The 23,443-nt window shown below is 49.8% G+C and overlaps 1 protein-coding gene across 1 annotated transcript in view; it reads left to right on the top strand.

Moving 5' to 3' along the window:
• The window catches only part of RHBDF1 (rhomboid 5 homolog 1), a 103,421-nt gene that overhangs the window by 78,641 nt on the left and 1,337 nt on the right, over positions 1-23,443 (top strand). Inside the window, exons 8-17 of the mRNA XM_038417950.2 lie at positions 9,977-10,228; positions 10,987-11,098; positions 12,651-12,725; positions 13,498-13,659; positions 15,309-15,409; positions 16,923-16,986; positions 17,860-17,954; positions 20,810-20,885; positions 21,677-21,777; positions 22,125-22,278. Of these exons, the coding sequence (XP_038273878.1) occupies positions 9,977-10,228; positions 10,987-11,098; positions 12,651-12,725; positions 13,498-13,659; positions 15,309-15,409; positions 16,923-16,986; positions 17,860-17,954; positions 20,810-20,885; positions 21,677-21,777; positions 22,125-22,278 (1,192 nt within the window). The remainder of the gene's footprint in view (positions 1-9,976; positions 10,229-10,986; positions 11,099-12,650; positions 12,726-13,497; positions 13,660-15,308; positions 15,410-16,922; positions 16,987-17,859; positions 17,955-20,809; positions 20,886-21,676; positions 21,778-22,124; positions 22,279-23,443) is intronic.

Here is a 23,443-nt window from a genome sequence, read left to right as displayed (position 1 = left end):
AATTTGGGGGTATACATATAGTTTGAGCTTCTATTATGGTGTTTTTAAAAAACTTCCATGCAGCTTGCGGGCATTTCAATCTTGTGACTGTTCCTTTTAGTAACTAGTTCCTCACCCTAGCAAGGAATCAAACTGTCATTTCCTTTTGTTTCCTGTTAAGTTAGAGACTCCCTGAGTAACTGGCACCTCACACTGGCAGAGGGCAGCCTTGTTCTTAGCTCTATCAGTTCACCAGGGTGTGAATGCACAGCAGACACGGGGAAGGACCTTGTCGCGGTTCTGCTGCTCACAATCCATCTCATTGTGCTAACGCTTTCCCTCGTCATGTTATTGAGAATGTTACCAGCTGTGACACAGATGCTGGAAGTAATACTGGGAGTGCACCACTTTTCCAACGAGAATATGAGATCCAATTTTTGGGCAAAACTAATTCCCAGTGTTTCTGTTTTTATATCATTTTAATGGTTTTATTTATCAAAGCAAAAATGATTTCATTCAGACTCTAGGGAACTGTATCAAACTATTGAAGGTGCCAGTTCAGGGAGTCGGGTATGCACCTGGTCACAAACCAAATCAGAGTCTTCATAGCAGGAAATTTAGAGGGCAGTACCTATCTAAAGACACATAGAAACGCCTCAAACTCCCAAGAGTCGAAGAGGTGTTCAAGGCTAGTCACAGGTCAAATCTGAATCCATATTGCTCATCGAGAAGAATGACTTTCCAAGTGACACATAACACAGTCTTCTTCTCAGAGTGTCTTGGAAGAGTTTGTATCTAATCATTCATACACTGAAAATCCCTAAAGGTTACAAAGATTGTTTTATTCAATTTCTTTTGAGCATTTAAAACATTATCTGTTATGCTGTGCAACACAGAAACTAACCTACAAACACACAGGAAAGTTTGGGGGTGTTATTTGTGCACTTATTAATTTTCTGTGAATTCTTTCTTTCCCTAATGCACACTCCAAAGTGTTGAACACTCACAATATTCACTACCCACCACACCACAACTAAATGATGTGGTGGGCAGTGGATCCCCATTGGACACAATCTGATACTACTGGCAGCCGCAACAGTCACTTGAAGATACCAGAGAACATAAAGCCACCCTAAGCTCATGCTCTGTTGTGGTGGCTTTCCAGGAACCAGTTAAGGGCTGTGCTTTGGTTCTTCTTTAAGTGCTGGCCCCTATGCGTCATCCATTGTGGATAAGCATGCGCTGCAAATGTGTCTGAGACCAGAGAGTTCTTGCAAGCAGTGTCCACTGGCCTACACCTCTGCCTTTGCCATCCTCAAGCTCCACTCCAAGGCCATAAGAGGCTGTGTGCACCAACTGCCTCTAAAGTACCTTCTTATTGCCTCCTGGCCTGACTCAATCTCCAGTGTCTGGAGCTTCTCCCTTCTCTTCAGCCTCATCCTTGTCTTCAAACCTGTAAATATGTCAAAGATTTTACTGTTTTAGCTCTATAGTGAAGCTATTGTTAATGGGTTTTATTAGTATAGTTAGTGAGTAGTTTAAATTCCCTTCCCAGGAAACCTCCTGCCTCCCTGGTACAGGAATTAGATGATGCCCAGAATACCTGTATTTGGAAACAATGTCTCCTGTCCCTGATCCTTTTTGGTCAGCAATGATCACCAGTGATACCTATACTGCCTCAGAGAAGTGCATATCTCCACCAAGTGCAATATGTGCCACTGCTTCCCCAGTCAGACCCAGAACTCCAACTTAAGAAGCACCTCATGGCGAAAGATGTGAGGTCTGAGTCGGACCCAGGCTGGGGACCCCACCGTACATCAACGAGCATGCCCCCTAGCACAAGGCCTGACACAGGAGCAGGAAAGAGCAAGGCCAGGTTTTCCACATGGGACTCTCTCATAAGCACAAGAGCAGAGTCCACTCTGAAGAGTTTGGATCCCACCCCAAGACTCCTCCGCTGACACATCCTTCAGAATGGCGGTTCTACAGGCAGCCATACCACCTGCATCCTCCTCCTCTCTGAGTGCTGCTTGCCAGACACCCACAGTGGAAGACACACAGGGACCAGTGCTTGAAGAAGAAAGGGAATTTACTTTGTGGTAGCAGGAGTTCTTCAAGATGTGTGGCCCTTATAGGTATTCCACTACCCATCCTCCTTCTCCTCTGCCTCAGATCATGTCTGCATTCACAGGAGAGAAGGAACTGGAGTGGCATCTGTCCACACCACCTCTTATATCCTTGGCGTGGAGCACACTGGTGGCAAGGGGATAGGCACTGACCAACGGACACTGTTTGCAAGAATTCTCCAATCTGATGTGCGTGGTACACAGGCATTGTCACGTTTTGGGGTGCAGTGGAGATCAGTGAGGGGCCTGCCTGTAACGCCCTGCTGCTGTGGCTTACAGCCTGGACATCAGCAGATGAACATGCAGGTCTGTATGCTGTGCATCCCTGGAGCAGCAACTCTGACTCCAGCAGCCTGCCTTCACCACAACAGCCCTACCATGGCTTCCGCCAACCTGGGTTGCTACTTGCAAGGTGACCCCAACACACTCCCAATCCCGAATTTTCCCAGAACTATGTGCCCTGAAGTGTCAAGCCCTCTCCTGGACCACTCTGAGAAATAATAAGGTTTGTTTGCTTCTTTAAAGAGACAAAAGCACATTACAGCTTATTAACTTAACTGGGAGAGGTACACCCTTCCTTCAAACACGGCACTGAGTTGGTTTATATGAAAAAAACCACAAAAATAACCAAAAACAAATTTATTAATAATAGGACAAAAGTTATGTGATGCCAAGTAAAAGAAATAAAAGTAGAAATGTTACAGGAAAATATAAGTGATAACACGCATCTAAAGTTTAAAACTTAATCTAGCAAGGTACAGGCTTTGTTAAAGATGGCTTCTCTCACCAGTCATTCTTCTTTCCAGCCATGCTTGACTTTCCCTCAGTCAGGGCCTTTCACAAAAGCACAAGAGGCTGGCTTCTTTTGTCTTCCTAGGTGAAAGGTCTTGGCCTAAGCAGGTTTCTCACCTATATTCAGTTTCCAGTGGCTTCAGCCCCTCCTTGGTTGAAGGACCCATCTTTTTCAGCTTGCAGAGCTCTGGCCCCTTGTGTCTGTCTGGTGATGGATGCCAAAGATGACCTCTGTCCTTGCTAATATCTTCCAGAGTTCAATGACTTTATTTAGAGAGGCAACATAACATAATACAAGAATGTTAGAATGGCCATGCTGGATCAGACCAATGGTTCATCTAGCCCAGTATCCTGTCTTCAAAGGGGATGAACAGAACAGGGTAATCATAGAGAAATCCATCACCTGTTCTCTACTCCCATCTTCTGGCAATCAGAGACTCGGGGACACTCAGAGCAAGGGGTTGCATTGCTGACCATTTTGGCTATTAGCCATTGATGGACCTATCCTCCATGAACTTATTCGGTTCTCTCTTGAACCCATTTATACTTTTGGCCTTTACAACATCCCCTGGCAACAAGTTCCCCAGGTTGACTGTGTGTTGTGTGAAGAAATACTTCCTTTTGTTTGTTTTAAACCTGCTCCCTTTTAATTTTTATTCCACACTGATGATGCCTCAATTGGAGTACTGTGTCCAGTTCTGGCTGCCAGATTTCAGGAACGATGTGGACAAATTGGAGAAAGTTCAGAGAAGAGCAACAACAATAATTAAAGGTCTAGAAAGCATGACCTATGAGGAAAGGTTGAAAAAACTTGGTTTGTTTAGAGTGGAGAAGAGAAGTCTGGGTGAGTTGGAGGGGAGGGGAGGGGAACGGGACGATGATGGACACACAACACTTTTAAAGTACATATAAAGTTGTTACAAGAAAGAGGGCGAAAAATTGTTCTTTTTAATCTCTGAGGACAGGACAAGAAGCAATGGGCTTAAATTGCAGCAAAGGGAGGTTTAAGTTGGACATTAGGAAAAACTTCCTGACTGTCCGGGTAGTTAAGCACTGGAACAAATTGCTTAGGGAGGCTGGGGAATCTCCATCATTGGAGGTTATTAAGAACAGGCTAGACAAACACCTGTGAGGCATAGTTTAGTTATTACGTACTCCTGCCTTGAGTGCAGGGGACTGGATTAGATGACCTCTTGAGATGCTTTCCAGTCCTACACTTCATTGGGTGACCCCTTGTTCTTGTGTTATGTGAAGGGGTAAATAGCATTTCCTTATTCACTTTTTCCACACCATTCATGATTTTATAGACCTCTATCATATCCCCCCTTTAGTCATCTCTTTTCCAAACCGAACAGTCCCAGTCTTATTAATCTCTCCTCCTATGCAAGTGGTTCCATATGTCCAATCATTTTGTTTCCCTTCTCTGTATTTTTCCAATTATATCTAATCTATCTTTTTTGAGATGGGACTGCACACAGTATTCAAGGTGTGAGGGAACCATGGGTTTCACTAGTGGCATTACGATATTTACTGTCTTCTTATCTATCCCTTTCCTAATGGTTTCTAACATTCTGGTTAGCTTTTTTGACTGTCGCTGCACATTGAGCAGATGTTTTCAGAGAACACAGTGACTCCAAGATCTCTTTCTTGAGTGGCAACAGCTAATTTAGACCCCATCATTTTGTATGTATAGTTGGGATTATGTTTTCCAATGTGCATTAGTTTTCATTTATCAACATTGACTTTCATCTGCCATTTTGTTGTCCAGTCACCTAGTTTTGTGAGATCCATTTGTAACTCTTTTCAGTCAGCTTTGAACTTAACTATCTTAAATAATTTTGTATCATCAGCAAACTTTGCCACCTCACTGTTTACCCCTTTTTCCAGACCATTTATGAATACCTTGAACTGCACTGGTCCCAGTACAGATCCCTGGAAGACCCTGCTATTTACTCTCTCCACTATGAAAACTGACCCTTTGTCTCCCATCTTTTAACCAGCTACTGATCCATGAGAGGCCTTCCCTCCTATTCTATGACTGCTTACTTTGCTTAAGATCCTTCGGTGAGGGACATTGCAAAGCTTTCTGAAATCCAAGTACATTATATCCACAGGATCACCCTTGTCCAAATGTTTGTAGACCCCGTCAAAGAATTCTTAATAGATGGGTGAGGCATGATTTCCCTTTACAAAAGCCATGTTGACTCTTTCTCAACATATCATGTTCATCTATGTGTCTGATAATTCTCTTCTTTACTGTAGTTTACCCACTTTGCCTGGTACTGAAGTTACGCTTACTAGCCTGTAATTGCCAGGATCTCCTCTGGAGCCCTTTTTTGTAAGAATTGGAGTTACATTAGCTGTCTGTCAGTCATCTGGCACAGAAGCTGATTTAAATGATAGGTTACATATCACAGGCAGGATGACCTCCAGGTCTTTCCTTCTTGTGAGCTTCCCATCCTCCTGCTGATTTCTGTGTTAATGGGGCTTCCATTGTTTTTGGTCACACCTTACTTAATTTCATTCGGGACAGGTAGATAGCTGCCTTTCCCTGTCTGGGAGAGACTTGTTTCTCCCTTTGTTTGGTCACAGACTGTAAAATGTAATATCAGTGAGTATTTGTAATTTTCATATAGTGTTTATGCAGATATTTCTCAGTGATATTAATCACCAGTGTGTCACAGTCTTTCCTAAAAGATCCCACTCTACACACTGTTACAATACCTTGATATTGCATACAGTCAGTTGATTCAGTTGCTTATCACGTGGGGATCAGCCCCTTGTCTTTGTAGACCAGTAAACCTTTACAGTGTATTCTTTGAAAAGTAAAACCCAGACCAATTTTCTCTCTCCTACTCTTGTGTAGATGCCATGCTGTCTTCTCACCAACTTGGTAGCTTGACGGATTTGTTTGCCTAATATGTAAATGGACCTTCATTGTCTCTGCCTGTCAACCAGGCTAGTCAGAAAAGCAAATACACATTCCTGTGTCTAAGGCAAAGTGCTTATGCATTGCTTGACAAACACATGCTAAGAATATAATTCTAGCACACATTTTTGAACACACCGTTTACATACATCATGCAAGGATATTAATGATCTGTGAGTTCTTAGTTTTCTAATAAGAAAAGAAGTACTTGTGGCACCTTAGAGACTAACAAAGTTATTAGAGCATAAGCTTTCGTGAGCTACAGCTCACTTCATCGGATGCATCAGCTCACGAAAGCTTATGCTCTAATAAATTTGTTAGTCTCTAAGGTGCCACAAGTACTCCTTTTCTTTTTGCGAATACAGACTAACATGGCTGCTACTCTGAAACCTGTCATTAGTTTTCTAATGATATCTTACATGCCACTTGTCAGATACAGATTGTGACAACAGTATGTTAGGTGTAGTGAGTATGTCAGGCCTGACGAGCTGCTGACACAGAGTACAGAGTAGCAGCTATGTTAGTCTGTATCCGCAAAAAGAAAAGGAGGACTTGTGGCACTAGAGACTAACAAATTTATTTGAGCATAAGCTTTCGTGAGCTACAGCTCACTTCATCGGATGCATTCACTAGAAAATACAGTGTGGAGATTTATATACACAGAGAACATGAAACAATGGGTGTTACCATACACACTGTAACGAGAGTGATCAAGTAAGGTGAGCTATTACCAGCAGGAGAGCGGGGGGCGGGAAAATCCTTTTGTAGTGATAATCAAGGTGGGCCATTTCCAGTAGTTGACAAGAAAGTCTGAGGAACGGGAAGCGGGGGGAGAGAGGGGAGGAGAAATAAACATGGGGAAATAGTTTTACTTTGTGTAATGACCCATCCACTCCCAGTCTTTATTCAAGCCTGAGTTAATTATGTTCAGTTTGCAAATTAATTCTAATTCAACAGTCTCTCGGAGTCTACAAGCCATCAGGAACCGTATCCCCGATAATGTCACGGCAAACCTGGTGGCTGAATTTTGTCACTTTGTCCTCACCCATAACTATTTCACATTTGGGGACAATGTAGACCTTAAAATCAGCGGCACTGCCATGGGTACCCGCATGGCCCCACAGTATGCCAACGTTTTTATGGCTGACTTAGAACAACACTTCCTCGTCTCTCGTTCCCTAATGCCCCTACTGCACTTGCGCTACATTGATGACATCTTCATCATATGGACCCATGGAAAAGAAGCCCTTGAGGAATTCCACCATGAATTCAACCATTTCCATCCCACCATCAACCTCAGCCTGGACCAGTCCACACAAGAGATCCACTTCCTGGACACTATGGTGCTAATAAGCGATGGTCACATAAACAACATCCTATACCAGAAACCTACTGACTGTTATGCCTACCTACATGCCTTCAGCTTTCATCCAGACCATACCACACAATCCATTGTCTATGGCTGAGCTCTACGATACAACCGCATTTGCTCCAACCCCTCAGACAGAGACAAACACCTACAAGATCTCTATCAAGCGTTCTTACAACTACAATACCCACCTGCTGAAGTGAAGAAACAGACTGACAGAGCCAGAAGTTACCTACTACAGGACAGGCCCAACAAAGAAAATAACAGAACGCCACTAGCCATCACGTTCAGCCCCCAACTAAAACCTCTCCAATGCATCATCAAGGATCTACAACCTATTCTAAAGGATGACCTATCACTCTCTCAGATCTTGGGAGACAGGCCAGTCCTTGCTTACAGACAGCCCCCCAACCTGAAGCAAATACTCACCAGCAACCACACACCACACAACAGAACCACTAACTCAGGAACCTATCCTTACAACAAAGCCCATTGCCAACTCTGTCCACATATCTATTCAGGGGACACCATCATAGGGCCTAATCACATCAGCCACACTATCAGAGGCTGGTTCACCTGCACATCTACCAATGTGATATATGCCATCATGTGCCAGCAATGCCCCTCTACCATGTACATTGGCCAAACTGGACAGTCTCCACGTAAAAGAATCAATGGACACAAATCAGACATCAAGAATTATAACATTCAAAAACCAGTTGGAGAACACTTCAATCTCTTTGGTCACTTGATTACAGACCTAAAAGTGGCAATTCTTCAACAAAAAAGCGTCAAAAACAGACTCCAATGAGACACTGCTGAATTGGAATCAATTTGCAAACTGAATACAGTTAACTTAGGCTTGAATAAAGACTGGGAATGGATGGGTCATTACACAAAGTAAAACTATTTCCCCATGTGTATTCCCCGCCCCCCCGCCGTTCCTCAGATGTTCTTGTCAACTGCTGGAAATGGCCCACCTTAATTATCACTACAAAAGGTTCCCCTCTCCCCCCCTGCTGGTAATAGCTCATCTTAAGTGATCACTCTCGTTACAGTGTGTATGGTAACACCCATTGTTTCGTGTTCTCTGTGTATATAAATCTCCCCACTGTATTTTCCACTGAATGCATCTGATGAAGTGAGCTGTAGCTCACAAAAGCTTATGTTCAAATAAATTTGTTAGTCTCTAAGGTGCCACAAGTACTCCTTTTCTTTTTGACACATAGTAATGAGCCACCAATGGGCCTCTGTGTCAAATGTGTACCTACAGTGGAGTATAGATGTGGGGTGGGGGGGGAACCACACCCCTCAAAGAACTCCACTTACAACAAAGTAAGTAACTTCCCTTTACTCCTGCCATGTGTAATGTGAGCCCAGTAAGTGTAGGCACAAGGCCCCCTGGTGCTTGATACAGTGTGCACTGCAGCAGCATGGCAGAAAGATGGAGATCAAATCATGGCATGCTGTGTTCACCATGGGTGATGGTGAGCAGTTGTGGAACAACCACAGTTGTGCAGCCAGCAGGTGGAGTGAGGTGTGCGGCCCTGGATGTGCCATGCAGTGTGCACTGCAAGGGATGTGAGCAGGTGAAGTGAAATGGGGTGTGCCATGCAGATGCCAGGTGGTGTGTGGAAAGAATGGGAGAGGGATTTTAGGTGTTCTAATTTTAAGTTAGCTACTTTTCTGTTGCTGCCAAAACAGAACAGTAGTTTGGATTGGGGTCTGGTTGCCAATAACTTGGTTTTGCATGTTGCACATCGCCCACCAAACCATCAGAGATTTAAAACAAATGGGAAAAAAACTGCATTGGGTAATGTGTGTGTGTGTGTGTGTGTGTGTGTGTGTGTGTGTAGGGGACACGGACATTGGGGCGGGGGTGGGGTGTTGGGGATGGGATGTCAGACGCAGGGCAGGGGATGGGGTGTTGGAAGCAGGGCGTTGGAGAGGTAGGTGATGCGGAGGATAGGATATCTGGGAGATGAGATAGGTGGGGTGGAGGCACTGGGACAGGGGATGGGGTGTGAGGGAGGTAGGGCAAACGGTGCTGGAGATAGGGCTTTGGGGAGTGTGGGGGTTCGGGTGTCGGGGAAGTGGTGTGGGTCGGGCCAGGTCAGGAGTCGGTGAGGTAGGGTGGAGAATGGGGCAATAGTGGAGTGGAGGATGTGGCCTTTGGGAGGTGGGGGTGGGGGATGGGGAGGCAGGGCTGGAGTGTTGGGTGGATGGGGCAGAGTGGGTGGCGGCACAGGGACAGGGTGTTGGGGAGGCGGAGCGGGGTATGGGACCGGGGTGGCAGGACTGGGCGAGTAGGGTAGGAGATGCGGAGGTAGGGTGGGTGGTGCAGGGGATGAGGCATTGGGGGGACGGGGCATTAGGGAGACAGGGTGGAGGATGGTCGGGCAATGCTGAGATGGTCGGGGGCTTGGGTGCAAAGCCAAGAAGGGAAGGGTTTCCTGTGCAATCTAGCAGTGCCCCCACTCCTTCCTCCCCGTAGACAGATCTTCGGGGGGTTGAGCGTTCAGACTGTCTGTTAGGAATCCCTGGGGTCTCTGAGCCAAGTGCTCAGTTACCTGCCCCAACCAGCTTCTGACAACGGAGCTTGGTTGGTTCCTGGCTCTGTAGTTCCAAGGAGCTAATGGCTGGGGTAGGAAGGAGCCCTCCAGCCCTTGCTCTGCTGTCTTATCCCACTCTCCGACCCCGTGGCCATAGCCCAGGGAACGGCCTTTGCTCCCTGCTGCACTCTGCAGAAACAAAGCATTGCTGTCCTGCTTTATGTTCCAGTCCCCTGGAGCGAGGCTGGAGAAAACAGAAGGAAGGGACCCCGCCCCAGCCCAAGGTTCGCTTACGGCAGGAAGTGGTGAGCATGAGCCCTCAGCGACGCGGCCAGCGCATCGCCGTCCCAGTCAGAAAGCTCTTTGCCAAGGAGAAGAGGCCATACGGACTAGGCATGGTGGGCAGGCTGACCAACCGCACCTACCGCAAGCGCATAGACAGCTACGTGAAACGGCAGATCGAGGACATGGACGACCACAGGTGAGAGGAACAAGCCCCTTTATAGCAAGGGTTGCTGGAAGAGGCTGCAATGAGCCAGTTAGCATGTCCCCTACTGGGTGGGATGCATCTCACTTGCTGCGAGTACGTGTGTGACACTTGCCAAGTGAGACATGCATCCTGCAATGGGGATTATTTGTGTATTCCTTGAACCCCTGTACTCAACACATTTCCTTGGTGCCCATTGGGACAGTCCTGCCATGAGCACCCTGGAGCCTGTGTGGTTTTGACAGCCTAGCATGTCTGCTAGTAGCTGATGAGAGTGATCCTCTGCACAGACCCACCTGTCTTATTAGCTTAGGGTTGATTGACAGGGAAATTGAGACATCTCCTTTTACCTCTTCCCTGATGAATTTTTTTTAGTCACAAAGTGAATTTAGGCTTGAGGCCTGACATTTGTGTCACGGAAACTTTGCACAAATGTTCATAAGAAGTGAATATGGCAGAGTGTGACCCCGGGTTCTAATCCTCCCTCCCTCCAAACCATTTCCTCCAGTCTTGTCCCAGCTCTAAATCGACTTGTGACTGGTCCTCTGTGCTAATGAAAACCAGAAAAGACCATTGCTCAGCTGTGCGTGGGGCCTAGGCATTACGGATCACAGCAAAGCTCCTTGCAGAGTGAAGTGCATGTGAATTAGCAGGTGTTTTTCTTATGCTCCAGTAGCAAAGACACACCCAGAAAATATGAACATGATCTTGTTCCTGGCTCTGATCTGTGATTGTCTCCATCTCCTGTCTAGGCCTTTCTTCACCTACTGGGTCACCTTTGTGCATTCGCTCATCACAATCCTTGCTGTGTGTATCTATGGCATTGCCCCCGTGGGGTTTTCTCAACATGAAACTGTAGATTCAGTGAGTAAATCCTCTGCTTATCGGTATGAACTGTGATTGTTTCTCAGCGATTGTTTGTTACCAGAGTCCCTGACCTCTCCCCATGTTCTGTAACTTGTCAGTGTGTTTCCTGACAATGGCCAATAGCTGGAAGCCAAATGTGCTCACCTGAGGGGCTGGCAGCTGTAGTTGCATGCACATGCACACCTACAGGCCTATGCACCTGCCCATGTTCACACCTGCAGCCACAAAGCGCACATGCATTCACGTACACATCTGCAGACTTGTAAATTCCCCACTGTGCAGAGGCCTGGCTGATTTTCAAGGGCAGCATGTTGCCTGGGCAGACAAACCTGCCTGTTGGGTTTGCCTGCCTGTGAGCTTTGGCTTCCTGCCATTAGCACTGAGTGATGGGAGACAAGCCCATCAGGGCTGGTAATATCTGCATCTGTCAGATAGCAGCAACGTGGCACTGTTCAGCCTGAGGAGCAGGGTCCTGGCGGCCCATTGGCCCCCGCAGCACGAGTTAGAAGGAAGGTGTCTGAGTAGAATCTTAGGCTGGAGACTGGGGCAGAGCTGGAATTCAGCCAGGACTCCGGGGATAACACCTTACAATGTCATGAGGTATTAAGGGCTAGATTTGCAGGCTGTGTTGAAGTGCTTGTACTAGTTCGCTTGCACAGGATCCCACACGTCCCCTCCAGTTTGTGCCTCCTCTGGCACCAGTTAACATCTAACAGTGCTCTCCTCTCCTGACTTGAGCCCAGAAGGGTGTTCACAGCAGGGAAACATTTATTTTTAGTGACACAGAGACAGGATTTCCCTTAAAATCCAAACAAATCTCAACCCACCTGTTAGCGGCTGCAGCATTCCATCCTGTCCCATGATCCTGCTCCTCCCAAAGGGTGAAAATGGGGTGTTAAATTTTGGGAAGCTGAGCCCCGCTTCAAGAAAATATATCTCCACCCACCTCCTGTAGCCGGCCATGTGTTGACAAGGGCCCATGCAACCCTCCGTTCCCTCACCTTTGTAGGTGACTAGACACCTACAATAGACACTTGTAGACAGTCGTAGTATGATCCTTCCTCTTCTTTGCTGTGTGCTTTGATGTGCAGTGCAGCAGTTTCCAAGGGTGACATTTAGAGCAGCATCCCAGGCATCTGAGTCCACACCAGTGAAACAAACGGGGCAGGACACCGCTCTGGGTTCACTTCCGGCAAACATTGCTGCATCCATCACACTTGGGGCATGTTTTCCAGGTTTTTTCTCACAACCAGAACAGTTGGAGATGAAGGGGTCTATTAATAAAAGCTGAGGCTCTGGAGATCAACTGAGAGGCCAAGGCCAGCCATGCACACACCGCTCCCTTCCGGTCCAGGGGTCCGTTTGGAGAGCTCTGGATTAAAAGAAACCTGAGCCTGATGACCTGTTATAGGGCTTCCACTACCCCAGGCGTTGCAGGTTTCCACTGCTCCTTCCCAATTAGTGCCCCTTTTTACCATTGCTCCTGTGCCCTGTGGTGCCCCTACTGGCCATGTGGTTCAGAGGAGGCTGCTGCTTTCTTGTCTTGCAGGTCCTGATGAACAGGGGCATTTATGAAAACGTCAAATATGTTCAACAAGAAAACTTCTGGATTGGCCCCAGCTCGGTGAGTCCCACCAGCTCGGGTTGGGTCCCTGGCACTGGGGCAGATAGTGCACCCGCACCTTCATCTGAGGGGTTCGGCAGCTCTGCTGTTTCTGCATAGAGCGGTGAGCCTGGTGCAAGGGCCTGACCAGCCAGGGCTGTCAGTGACACTCAGGTCCCATGACTGGCGATTTGTGCTCTGATATGCTTCCTAGTGGGCTTGCGGCCTGGCCCAGCCAAGCTTTTCAGGGTCCCATCAGAGTGGCATTACCTGCGCTGGGTGCCCCTGTAAAATGGGTTCATTCCCTGCTGAGGGAAGCATGTGGTGTGTCTCCAGTGGGGTCTGCCCTCTGCTGTCTGGCCAGGGGAATGCCCTGCTGAAGATCAGGCTCTGCCTCTGTGGGGCACAAGCTGGGACATATCAAGTCCTGTAGGGGTCAGTGCAACAGGGGTGGCTGCCCTAACTGGTGTTTTCCCCTCCACTGGCACCAGCATGAGGGGGACCTTGCACAGGATGAAGATGATCCTTGTTGTTTGGGGTGGCTGACAGCACCTGTTTGGGATCATGTTTTATGTGTGAATATTGCTAGTTGTGCCTAGCCCCTTGCCCTCCCGCTTCATCCCCGCCTGCCTTGACTTGCCAGAGGCAGCTGCTGCCCAGCCTCCCCCTACCTCCCTTTTCTCCTGGACCCCTTGCTGCCAAGCCTCTTCCTTCCCTCCTCCCCTGGAGCCCTCCCTGCCCCCTTGGCCCCTGCTTGACCCTCAGCTGAGCTCCTAGCCCTGTCTCTTTCCAGGAGGCCCTGATCCACTTGGGGGCGAAGTTCTCACCATGCATGAGGCAGGACCAGCAGGTGCATAACTTCATCAGTGCCACGCGAGAGAAGGAGAAGCATTCGGCCTGCTGCGTGCGCAATGACAAGTCGGGCTGTGTGCAGACCTCGGAGGAGGAATGCTCTGTGAGTGCCCCCACTGCAACCCACTCACAGCCCTGCACACCTCTCCTCCCTCACTGCTCATCATCACGCCTGCAGATGGGACGCCTAGGCCAGTCTCTCTGCCTGTCTGGCAGCTGTGACACCTCCAGCTTCCCTTCCCAGTTGGTGTGGACCTCTGCAGCCTCCCACCTACCTGGGTCTCGTATTCATTTAGATGGAATAAATGGGCCCAAATAGTCAAAGGTGTTAACATGAGCCAGACACTGCCCATTAACAGTGTTTGACAACGTTCAGGGTTTGGGGGACACAGACTTCCGCCTGCTTAATACCATGGCAAACACACCACTACACATCCTGTGACCTTATTAAGATTCAGAAAAGAGGAAACACTTTAAAACATTTGAAATGTAATTTTAACAACCTCTGTTGTTCCCTTTTCCTCTAGCTAGGAAGAGTTTTTAGGAGGGAAAAAAAAACCTTGTTTGAGAGTCCCTGAAATAGTATCAAAGCAGGTAATAGCTGTCCTTTTGGGGAATAGAGAAGTCAGTTGAGCTGGGCTCAAGCTGTTGTTTGAAAGTCTGATCCCCTTTCCCGGAAGACAACACAAGACAAACACACACAAAGGGGAGAGCAAAGACAGAAACTGCAGCTTCTGGCACTGGTGCTGCTTTGCTACTGCAGAAACACAGGTGCAGCGCACGGTCTGATCAGCCATGCTGAGACCTGGCTAACTCGTACCAGCATCATGTTCAGGGTGTTGCTTTTAAATGCCTTTTTGGTCACAGGCTTATAGCAGTGTTACAAAATATACAATCTTGGCTGCTAAGCCAGACTCTGGTTAGACAGAAGGGAAAAGAAGACAGATAGGAAAGGGAAGAAGTAAGGTGGGGAAGGAAAGAGAGACACAAGAGGTGTGTGTACAGTCTGACATCCCAGGAGGCATCTGGGATTTAACTGAAGCCCGTGGAGGTGATGATGTCAGCTGGGTCCCTCTGGCTCAGTCTGGTCAGGGCATCTCTCAGGATCAGGATGACAAAGGCCCAACTGTGTCCTGGTGCATCCCGGGGTCCCAGAATGGTGAGGGTGGCAGCCATAATAGTAAAGCTTACTCCATCTGGTCCACCCATCTCCCACTCAGCCATTGTCAGTTTCTTGATTTTTCCCCCTGAAGTGTTTTTTTTTTTTTAAGGACCCCCAAAAGGGAGTGGTGGGAGAAATAGCCTGTCACGTCATTATTTTGTTCAACAATTAGACCTAATTTCTTTCATACCAATTTTGGTCCATTGATTTCTGATCTCGCACTTCTCTTGTTTAACAAACATGAACTTAACACAGTCCTTGAGTTATATTAATAGGCCTCTTTGTTTGGACTAATTCGGTCCGCATCCCTCCCTTTCATATCTTTCCCCCTCGCCATTTGTTATTGTTGCTTATCAGAAGAGTTCGTAAACTTTCCCTCACTTTTCTCAGCTGAGCTCACAATCAGGCTAAGTTTGTAGGCCGGTTGCCAAAAGTCTCTGTACTCAGCATGTGTGAGCCCATCTCATTCTGATTCCCCAGCTCAGTCACTGTGACCCCACCCCCAGATTGTCCCTGCAAATGCCTCTGCCTCGGAGAGCTCCTGGGCCCTGTGGCGCTCAGTCGTGCCTTCTCTGCTCTCTCCTGCACAGTCCACCCTGGCCGTGTGGGTGAAATGGCCCCACCATCCCAGCACGCCAACACTGGCAGGAGGCAGGAGACCGTTTGGATCTGTTTGTCACCAGGATCCTAGGTAGGCACTGCCTGGCTCAGGGCTAATTCAGCCTCTCTCCGCCTGGTGCGTGTCAGGGGCTGGCGTGTCTGCGCAACAAGTCAGAGGAGTCATGGCGCGGAGTGGGGTGGGACTGCTCATTATCCTGGGGCTTCTTAAGGAAGTAGAGGCTGTTTGGAGAATGGGCCAGGCAAGGGGAGTGGATCCACAGCTGGGGAAGGAGACTGCTCTGGGCCTTGACTGGAGGAAGGAGCATGATTAGATTCTTACTCCAATATGGGAGCTGAGAGAGGTTCTGATGCATTCATATACCATGGGGCAAACTGTGCTGGACATGGGTGGGGGCACAGTGTCACTGGGTAGAGGAAGCGGGCACAGGGTGTCACTGGGTAGAGGTGGGGAAGGGGGTGTGGAGTGTCACTGGGCAGGGGGGCAGGGAACGGGGCACAGTGTGGACACTGTGGGGAAGGGTGGTGCTGCTCAGAGACCAATTGGATACTTGGTCTAATTTCTGCTCCCCCTCCCCATGGGCATTGCTGTCTGCCTGTAGCCTGAATGCATCCGATGAAGTGAGCTGTAGCTCACAAAAACTTACGCTCAAATAAATTTGTTAGTCTCTAAGGTGCCACAAGTACTCCTTTTCTTTTTGCCTGTAGCCTGTGTTGATGTTCTCCCTGAGCCCCCAGCAGCATCCAGGCAGGGAGCTCCTCTGTGCCTGGCTCAGAACTGCTGGAATTCACCCTGCTTGAGCCATCCCATCCCGCACTGCACCTGCCCTGCCCTGCATGCCATCCCCTGCTCCCCACTCTGCAATCTCCCTGCCTTCCTAGCTGCTTCCTGCTGGGCTGGCAGCACAGGCCCCACCTGTATGCAGCTCTGTGACTGTGGCAAATACCACAGAAGTCCACAATCCACGGGAGCCACCCCGGCTGGCCTGTTGCTTCCCCTCCTGTGGATCCACCCTGCCCTCTGTTGGAGCCATGTATTTCCCTGGAGCATGCAGACTCCTGAGAATCTCCCTGGGACTCCCTGTGCAGGGGGGAAATGTACATTGGGGGATTGCTGGTAGCTGGGTGTGGGGCTGGCCCTGCGTGGAGAGGAGTCTGAGAGCTGGCAGACAGGGCAGAGTTGGGGTGCTCTGTAAGGTAGCTTGCCAGCCAGGTCGCTGCTCAGCAAGTGGCCCAGATGCTGGTAGAATCAGCTAATGCACCAGGAAGTCGAGGTGTTCCCCTTCAAGCGACTGCAGTTCAGTCAGCATCACAGCACCATGACAAGTGCTCTCAGTATGGAGGCCTCGGTTCCTGTGGCACAACACTGCCAATGGCAGCTTGGACAATCTGACCTTGAGCAATCCCTGACTCAGCTTAACCTGTCCTCAGCCCTACAGACATTACACGAGCTTGGAGGAAGCCCTGGGGATTGCAGCAGCAGCATGGTGCTGTAGCTCCTGGCAGTGGGGGTTCTCCTCCCCGGCCTGCGCCTGTCTGCTGCTGTCTGGTTTGTCCAGCTGATCTGTTGGATTTTGTTGCCTCAGGGTTTGTGAGCAGCCAGCATCCATGGATCCCCATGAATGGCCTGATGACATCACCAAGTGGCCGGTGAGCATTGCTAGAATCACGGTGGGGGGCAAGGAGTTGCAGGCCAGGGTTGGCACAGATAGTGCCAAGCACACTAGCCTCACAGCTGCCCAAGGAACAGAGGCGCTGGAGATGGGCTCAGCCCCATGTCATTCACCTCATCACCATAAAGATGCTTTGCACATCCTCTACTGGCCAGTTAGTGGGAATTCCAGGCCCCCAGACAGAAATCTGTGCTGTGTGCAGGGGGAGGGTGAAGGATCGGGGTAGCCCCAGGAGATGCTTCCTCTTGCAGAGAGCCGGGACACACAGAAAGGTAAGAGTTGGGCAAGGGTTCTGCGGGGCCCAAGCTGCTTTGGGGGCTGACTTGGCCCACAGCTACCACTAGTGTGGGGGAGCCCCGAGCCTATCTCGGCCAGGCCTTTGGGTCTTTGAACAATGACTCCAGTCGGCTGAGATCTTGAACCTTTGATCTGACTGTGGTATTTGGGAGGGGAAAAGCAGCCAGGCCAGGATAGACAGGCCCGCATTCACCGCACTAGGCCAGCCTGCTGAGGGCTGACTGTTAAGGCTGCTTCTCCCAGTCAGAAGCCAAGGGAACTGTTTTAACTGGGAGGAGCCTGCATGAGCTGCTAGGATTTTGCTCCTGTGCTTGTGGAGCCCATCTTGGGGAGGGGGCTGGCTGGGCCACCCAACTGGCAGCTAAAAAGCTATGTATGATCAGGTTGTTCTGTTGCAATCAGATGGAGGTAGAACGTGGCCACAGCACCAGCCCCATCCCCTCCCGGAACCTGGTCACAGGTGGCTCAGAGTACCGCCACAGCACCCTCCCCACATGGCAGGTGGCGGAAAAGTTTCCATATCCATCTCATTCCATTTGTTATTGTTATCTAGATCTGCACCAAAAACAGCGCCGGGAATTATACCAACCACCTTCATATGGACTGCGTGATCACAGGCCGGCCCTGCTGTATTGGGACCAAAGGAAGGTAATGGAGGCCACCTGCCCATCTGCAGAGGGCTGCAAATAGGATGAGGAATGCAGTGCATTTGCAGAGGCTTTGTGTGATTTGCATGTGGATACGGGGGGCTTGTCCTTCTCCACAGAGGGTCGTGTCTCCCTAGCTATGTGCGGCCCAGGACACTACTGTGAAAGGGAAATCAGACAGAAATGGAACCAACTCAGGCTTGTGCATCTAGAGAGCCAGGCCCTGCCCTGTGCAGAGTGAGGAGCAGGAAGGTAGAAGCCAGAGGCTCCAGCAGAGAGGGCCAGGGGACAGCATGCTTCGTAGCCCCTCTCACCCTGTGCATTTCCCACCCCTGGCAGCAGCTTCTGGCCAGCACAGAATGTGTGCAAGGGTCTAGAGCACTGGTTGCTGAGCCACCTTTTTGACACTGCAGAGCACTATGAATGGACTGTCCTGTTTTTCAGATCTGGAGCGCTCACGTTTGTTCCTCATTGAGGGGAATAAATGTTTTCCCTGCCCATCTGATGATCTCTGGTAGTGCTTTGGGATGGTCCAGCAGCCTACCATCCCCTGCTGAGTGCAGTGTAGACTGAATGGGCCTCGCATTTTGTCATGCTGGAAATGGAGATGGTCTTTGTACACACAGGCGAAGGTGTGTCCCTGGCCCTGGGGAGCTGACAGGCCAAAGCTAGACACTGGCAGTGGCTGAGTGGAGGAAGCTGTGGGGATTACAGTGAGATGGGAGGGAGAGCTCCTGGAGCATGAAAAGTTATGGAGGGATCTGATGGAGGATGGAAGGCACTTGGAAGTGATGTTAGGGAGACCGTGCCAGACACAGGAGCAGCACGAGCCAATGTACAAAGCAGAGTGTATGAGGAGCAGAAAGGAGACTGTGTTGGGAGGGGAGTTGAGGAAAAAGAGCAGAGATAGCAGGTTCTATAGTGAGGGCTGGGTGCTTGAATTTGATGTGGTAAGCAATGGGTGCTGATGTGGCCAGGGGGACAGGGAAGGCATTTTGGAGGAATGGGGGGAGCAGGGAGAAGCAGGCAGACCAGAGAGGGGCAGGTTACAGTGATGGAGGGGGAGAGCCCTGTGCTGGGGGTCTCTTAAGTAGGAGGGGAGACATGCTCCTGGGATTGGCTCATATGAATGACAGAGTCACAGTCAGTCCGGGTGCCTGTCCTTCCTGGCAGGAGGAATGATTAGCAACTGCTACAGTCCCAGATACCCTCACTGGCCAGATCCTCAGGCTGGTCGAGGAGCTGTCAGTAGGGGTTAGATAATAATGGACAGGGAATCAGTCAGTGCTGCAAACCATGCATGTGGTGGTCTGGCTGGCTTTCAGCAAGAGGAACTTCTTGCTCTTTATACAGGTGCCTCTTTGGCCAATATGGATAGCCAATAATTGGGGTCTTGTGGGGTTGTTCCATTAGGAGGGGAAATTGATTATAAGAGTCAAGTATTTCTTTCGTGCGATCCTGTTTATTTACAAAGAATAGGCACAGAGTCCTGCTGCCTGGAACATAGGAGGAACAAATAACAAAAGTTCCTTGCTCACAACTTGAAAGTCTGCCTCTCCAGTGAGTCCTGTGCCCTAAGAAGCTGTCTGTGATCTCTTTCAGGGCTACACTAGTTTTTCTGGCTTTCTCCTTTTGCGCACGTGCACACAGCTGCAACCAATCAATCCCTCAGCCCCTGTATTTGCAATCACTGCTAGGGAAACCCTGAGACCACATTGCTTAATGGTGTCCTCGGGCTGTAGCTTCTTACTGTTTCCACTACTACTGTTATCACTACATAAAGGGGTATTTAATTGCTCCTTCTGTGATTTTCTATAGACCAATTTGTTGGCAGCCATTAGCACCTTCCAGCATAATCACATGGTGGTGGTGCCCAGAGAACTGATCAGGATCCGTGTGTTAGGCACTGTACACATATAGAGGCAGACACAGTCCCTGCCTCAAGTTTCTCACAGTGTAAGAAAGTCCTGCAATGGATGCTGTAGTAATTAGATTTAGAGACCCTCAAGATTGTGGCAGACTCAGAGTCTGCCACTCCTTTATCTAGGAAATCAATGGACTAGGTTGGTTATTCCTTCAGGGAGATCCTTAGTTCTTGTTTCCAGTCTGACTCATGGAACAAAATCTCAATAGACATCAATGCTTTCTTGTACAGCCCTGTCTACACGCGCTGCATAGCTGTTGGTGTAGTAGTACTACTACTAATGTAGACATGATTCACACATTTGATGGGATTTGCACAAGTGTAAATTGTGTCTATGCTAGAGCTGTGCAGCTGGACTGGAGGCTGATGTTCAGGGTACACCAAGCCCAAGAGTGCCCTGAAGCATGATGAGCACCTCCCAGAAAGAAGGGAAGACCTGGTCTCTGCACCAAAAGGGTTTACAGGCAAGGGTCCTAGACAGAAAGGGGAAGGGCAGCACAAGCCAGCTCCTGTGATTCTTCAGGGCTACCCAGGGCATTAGGCTGTTGGGCAGTGACCCCTTGCTGGGTGAGATACGGAGGTGACTTTGAGCCGGGATTTACTGAGGTGCCAAAGGTGACTCAGGATGCATTTTGGGAGGATATTGGCGACAGCTCCGTTTGCTGGGTGGATTGTTCAGAGTGGTTCCCTGGCTCTAATGGGGACATCACCACACACAATGGCAGCAGAAAGGATGGCACAAATGCCCCTGGCAGGGAGAGGCTACAGCAGTGCTCTGAATCTGAATCTCTGAATCCTGTACAGTGTGATGCCAACTTTGGGGCCTGGACTCAGGGTATGAGGGGGGTCTGAGGCCTGCAGAGCATGACTGGCTCCAAGAGGGCAGCAGGTGCTTTCACAGCACAAATTAATCTTGCTGTTTCCCTCCCCAGGTGTGAAATAACATCCCGAGAGTATTGTGATTTCATGCGAGGCTATTTCCATGAGGAGGCAACGCTCTGCTCCCAGGTACGGCCAAGGCTGCAGAGCAGGTTCTCGTGGCCACTCTCTTCTCTTTCCCTCTCCCCCGTCTCCTCCAAGTGGCGTGGTGAGATTTGGGCAAGATTTTGCAGCTTTCCTTCCCTTCGCTTGGGAGCCCCTTGCTGTGCCCCACAGCGGGCCCCATGTGAGGTGGCACTGCCCGCAGAGCTCTCCTGCCTTTAATCAAATGGGGGTGGGTGGTCAGGCCCGGCTCTGAGCCACAAACAGGTTAGAAAAGGCAACTCTTCCCTCTCTGGAGACAAGTGCAGGATTTGTGCTGCGGGCAGCCCCCCAGCCCTGCAGGGATTCAGGAATGAGTGCGGGGGGGAGGTGGGAAGTGAGGTACCAGAACCCTGATTCTAGTTCTGCTCATGATGTGCTCTGTGGTCTTTTTGCTTCCTCTCCATGAAGAGGGGAGACTATGACTTCCCTGCTCTGTGGGCGGAGGAGGGTAACTGGAGAGTTGCAGGGAGTAACTTAGGGCAGGTGCGCAGAGCACCAGTACCCATATGGAGGCTCCCCTACTGACAGGAAGTCAGGTGAGTGGGCTCCCCATCCAATGTGAGCAGGGGGAAGATGCATATCTTCCTGTAGGAGGCAGTCACGCAGCTACACTGGGCCAGTCCATGCGATGCAGGTGCAGAAGTGCCTAGATTCTGTGGCACTAGGCACATTACAATGAGACAGGCAGAGCAATACCTTTGTGTGGCAGGAGGGGGCAGCATACTCTAGCCTGACATAGACCCTCCGGGCTTCCAGTTGATCTTGCTCTCTGTTAGGTGCACTGCATGGATGATGTCTGTGGCCTCCTGCCCTTCCTAAACCCAGAGATTCCTGACCAGTTCTATCGCCTCTGGCTCTCCCTCTTCCTCCACGCTGGGTAAGTCTCACTGCAAAAACAAACCAGTGTCTGCCACTGTCATGGCAAGGGTGGAGTGTTGGTGTGTGTGGGATACCTGGGCATGGTGCTCATTGGTTCCCTGCAAGGGGTGGGAAGTGGTTATCCCTGCTTGGGTGTGTTACAGGCAGTGCTCAGCAGGGAGCCAGTCTCCTCTGCACCTCAAATAAGTTACAAATATTTCATGTTCTTGGCCCAGGTGCTCGCTGAGGCCATGGACTGAAGTGCATGTGGGAGGCAGGCCAGAGGCCATGGGTGAGCCTGGGGCAGGGATTGCACAGGATCTTAGTAGCTGCTGCCTCAGCTCTGGTGTTCTCCTGATTTGGTAGGATCCTGCATTGCCTGGTTTCAGTCTGTTTCCAGATGACCATCCTGCGAGACCTGGAAAAGCTGGCAGGCTGGCATCGCATATCCATCATCTACCTGCTCAGCGGCATCACTGGGAATCTGGCCAGTGCAATATTCCTGCCCTACAGAGCGGAGGTAGGTCTCTGGCAGGCGAGCAGGCCCAGTTACCTGCTGGGAGCACTGAATCCTATGTCACCCAGTCCTAACACACCCACCTCCAGTTACCTATTGTAGGCACAGCCCAGACTGGCCCAACTCCTCCTTTGTGGACACCACTTGGATAAAGAGCGGGATGACAGCTCCTGGCACTTCAGCCTCCACTGCCACTTTTGTCATGGGCCATCTCTGCATCTACCTGGCCTGTGAGGCAGAGGGCAGCGCTACTGTTGCTGAGCAGTAAAATCCCCAGAGGGCTCTGGACCCTCTGAGGGTCTTGCCCTTTCAGGACATGGCTCTGAGAAACAGGAGTGAGGCCAGGCCCTGTCCACAGTCCGGAGGAGGCAGTGAGATGGCCCAGCATGATGGGGGCCCATCTTGAGTTAGCCTAGTGCAGGGGCTCAGGCCCCTGACAGACCGGAGAGCTCCATAGCTAATGTCCAAGAGCCGTTGCACCACTGCTGTAGTGCTTAAATGAAGATACTCCTGAGCGGATGGGAGAGCTTCTCCATCTCCCTGAGAGGCAGTAGCTTTGTTGGTGGGAGAATCTCCTGGTGACACAGCGCTGTCTACACTGGGGGTTAGGTCAGTATAACTAGGTCCTCAGGGCTGTGGATTTTTCATACCCTTGAGTGACGTAGTTAGACTGATTCGGGTCTGTAGTGTAGAACTGGCTTTAAACAGAATCCCAGCAATGGGAGTTGCTACTTCCACCAGGCCTCCCCAGCCAGGCATGGCCCTCTCTTTACCCCTGAAAATGATCTTGAGCATGTTTGTACTGCAGGTAGGAGCAATATGCCTGCACTCTTCCACAAATGGTCACTGCCTTTAGGCTGCTGGCTATGGGTAGACCCTGATCTTAAAAGGCTGAGTGTTCCCATGGCAGGGAAAAAGGGGCAAACAACTAAAACAGACTGTCATGGCAGGAGAAGCACATACGATATTACTCCCACACCTTCCTCCATCTCTCACACCTTCACCCTGCCTCCCTGCTCCCATCCTCCAAGACCCTACTGTATCCAGCCGCCAAAGTCCTCTCATGCTCCCAGCTGATGTCCTGATGCACTTTAGAAGAATGGTAGAGCCTAGAGCAGTGATACTCAGACTGAGGCTCGCGAGCAGTAAGTGTTTCTTTAATATGTCT

This window comes from Dermochelys coriacea, chromosome 10, assembly GCF_009764565.3.
Source record: "Dermochelys coriacea isolate rDerCor1 chromosome 10, rDerCor1.pri.v4, whole genome shotgun sequence".
In the NCBI taxonomy this organism is placed as follows: domain Eukaryota; kingdom Metazoa; phylum Chordata; order Testudines; family Dermochelyidae; genus Dermochelys; species Dermochelys coriacea.
The sequence above is the reverse complement of the archived record's forward strand: the minus strand, read 5'-3'. Positions and strand labels throughout refer to the sequence as shown.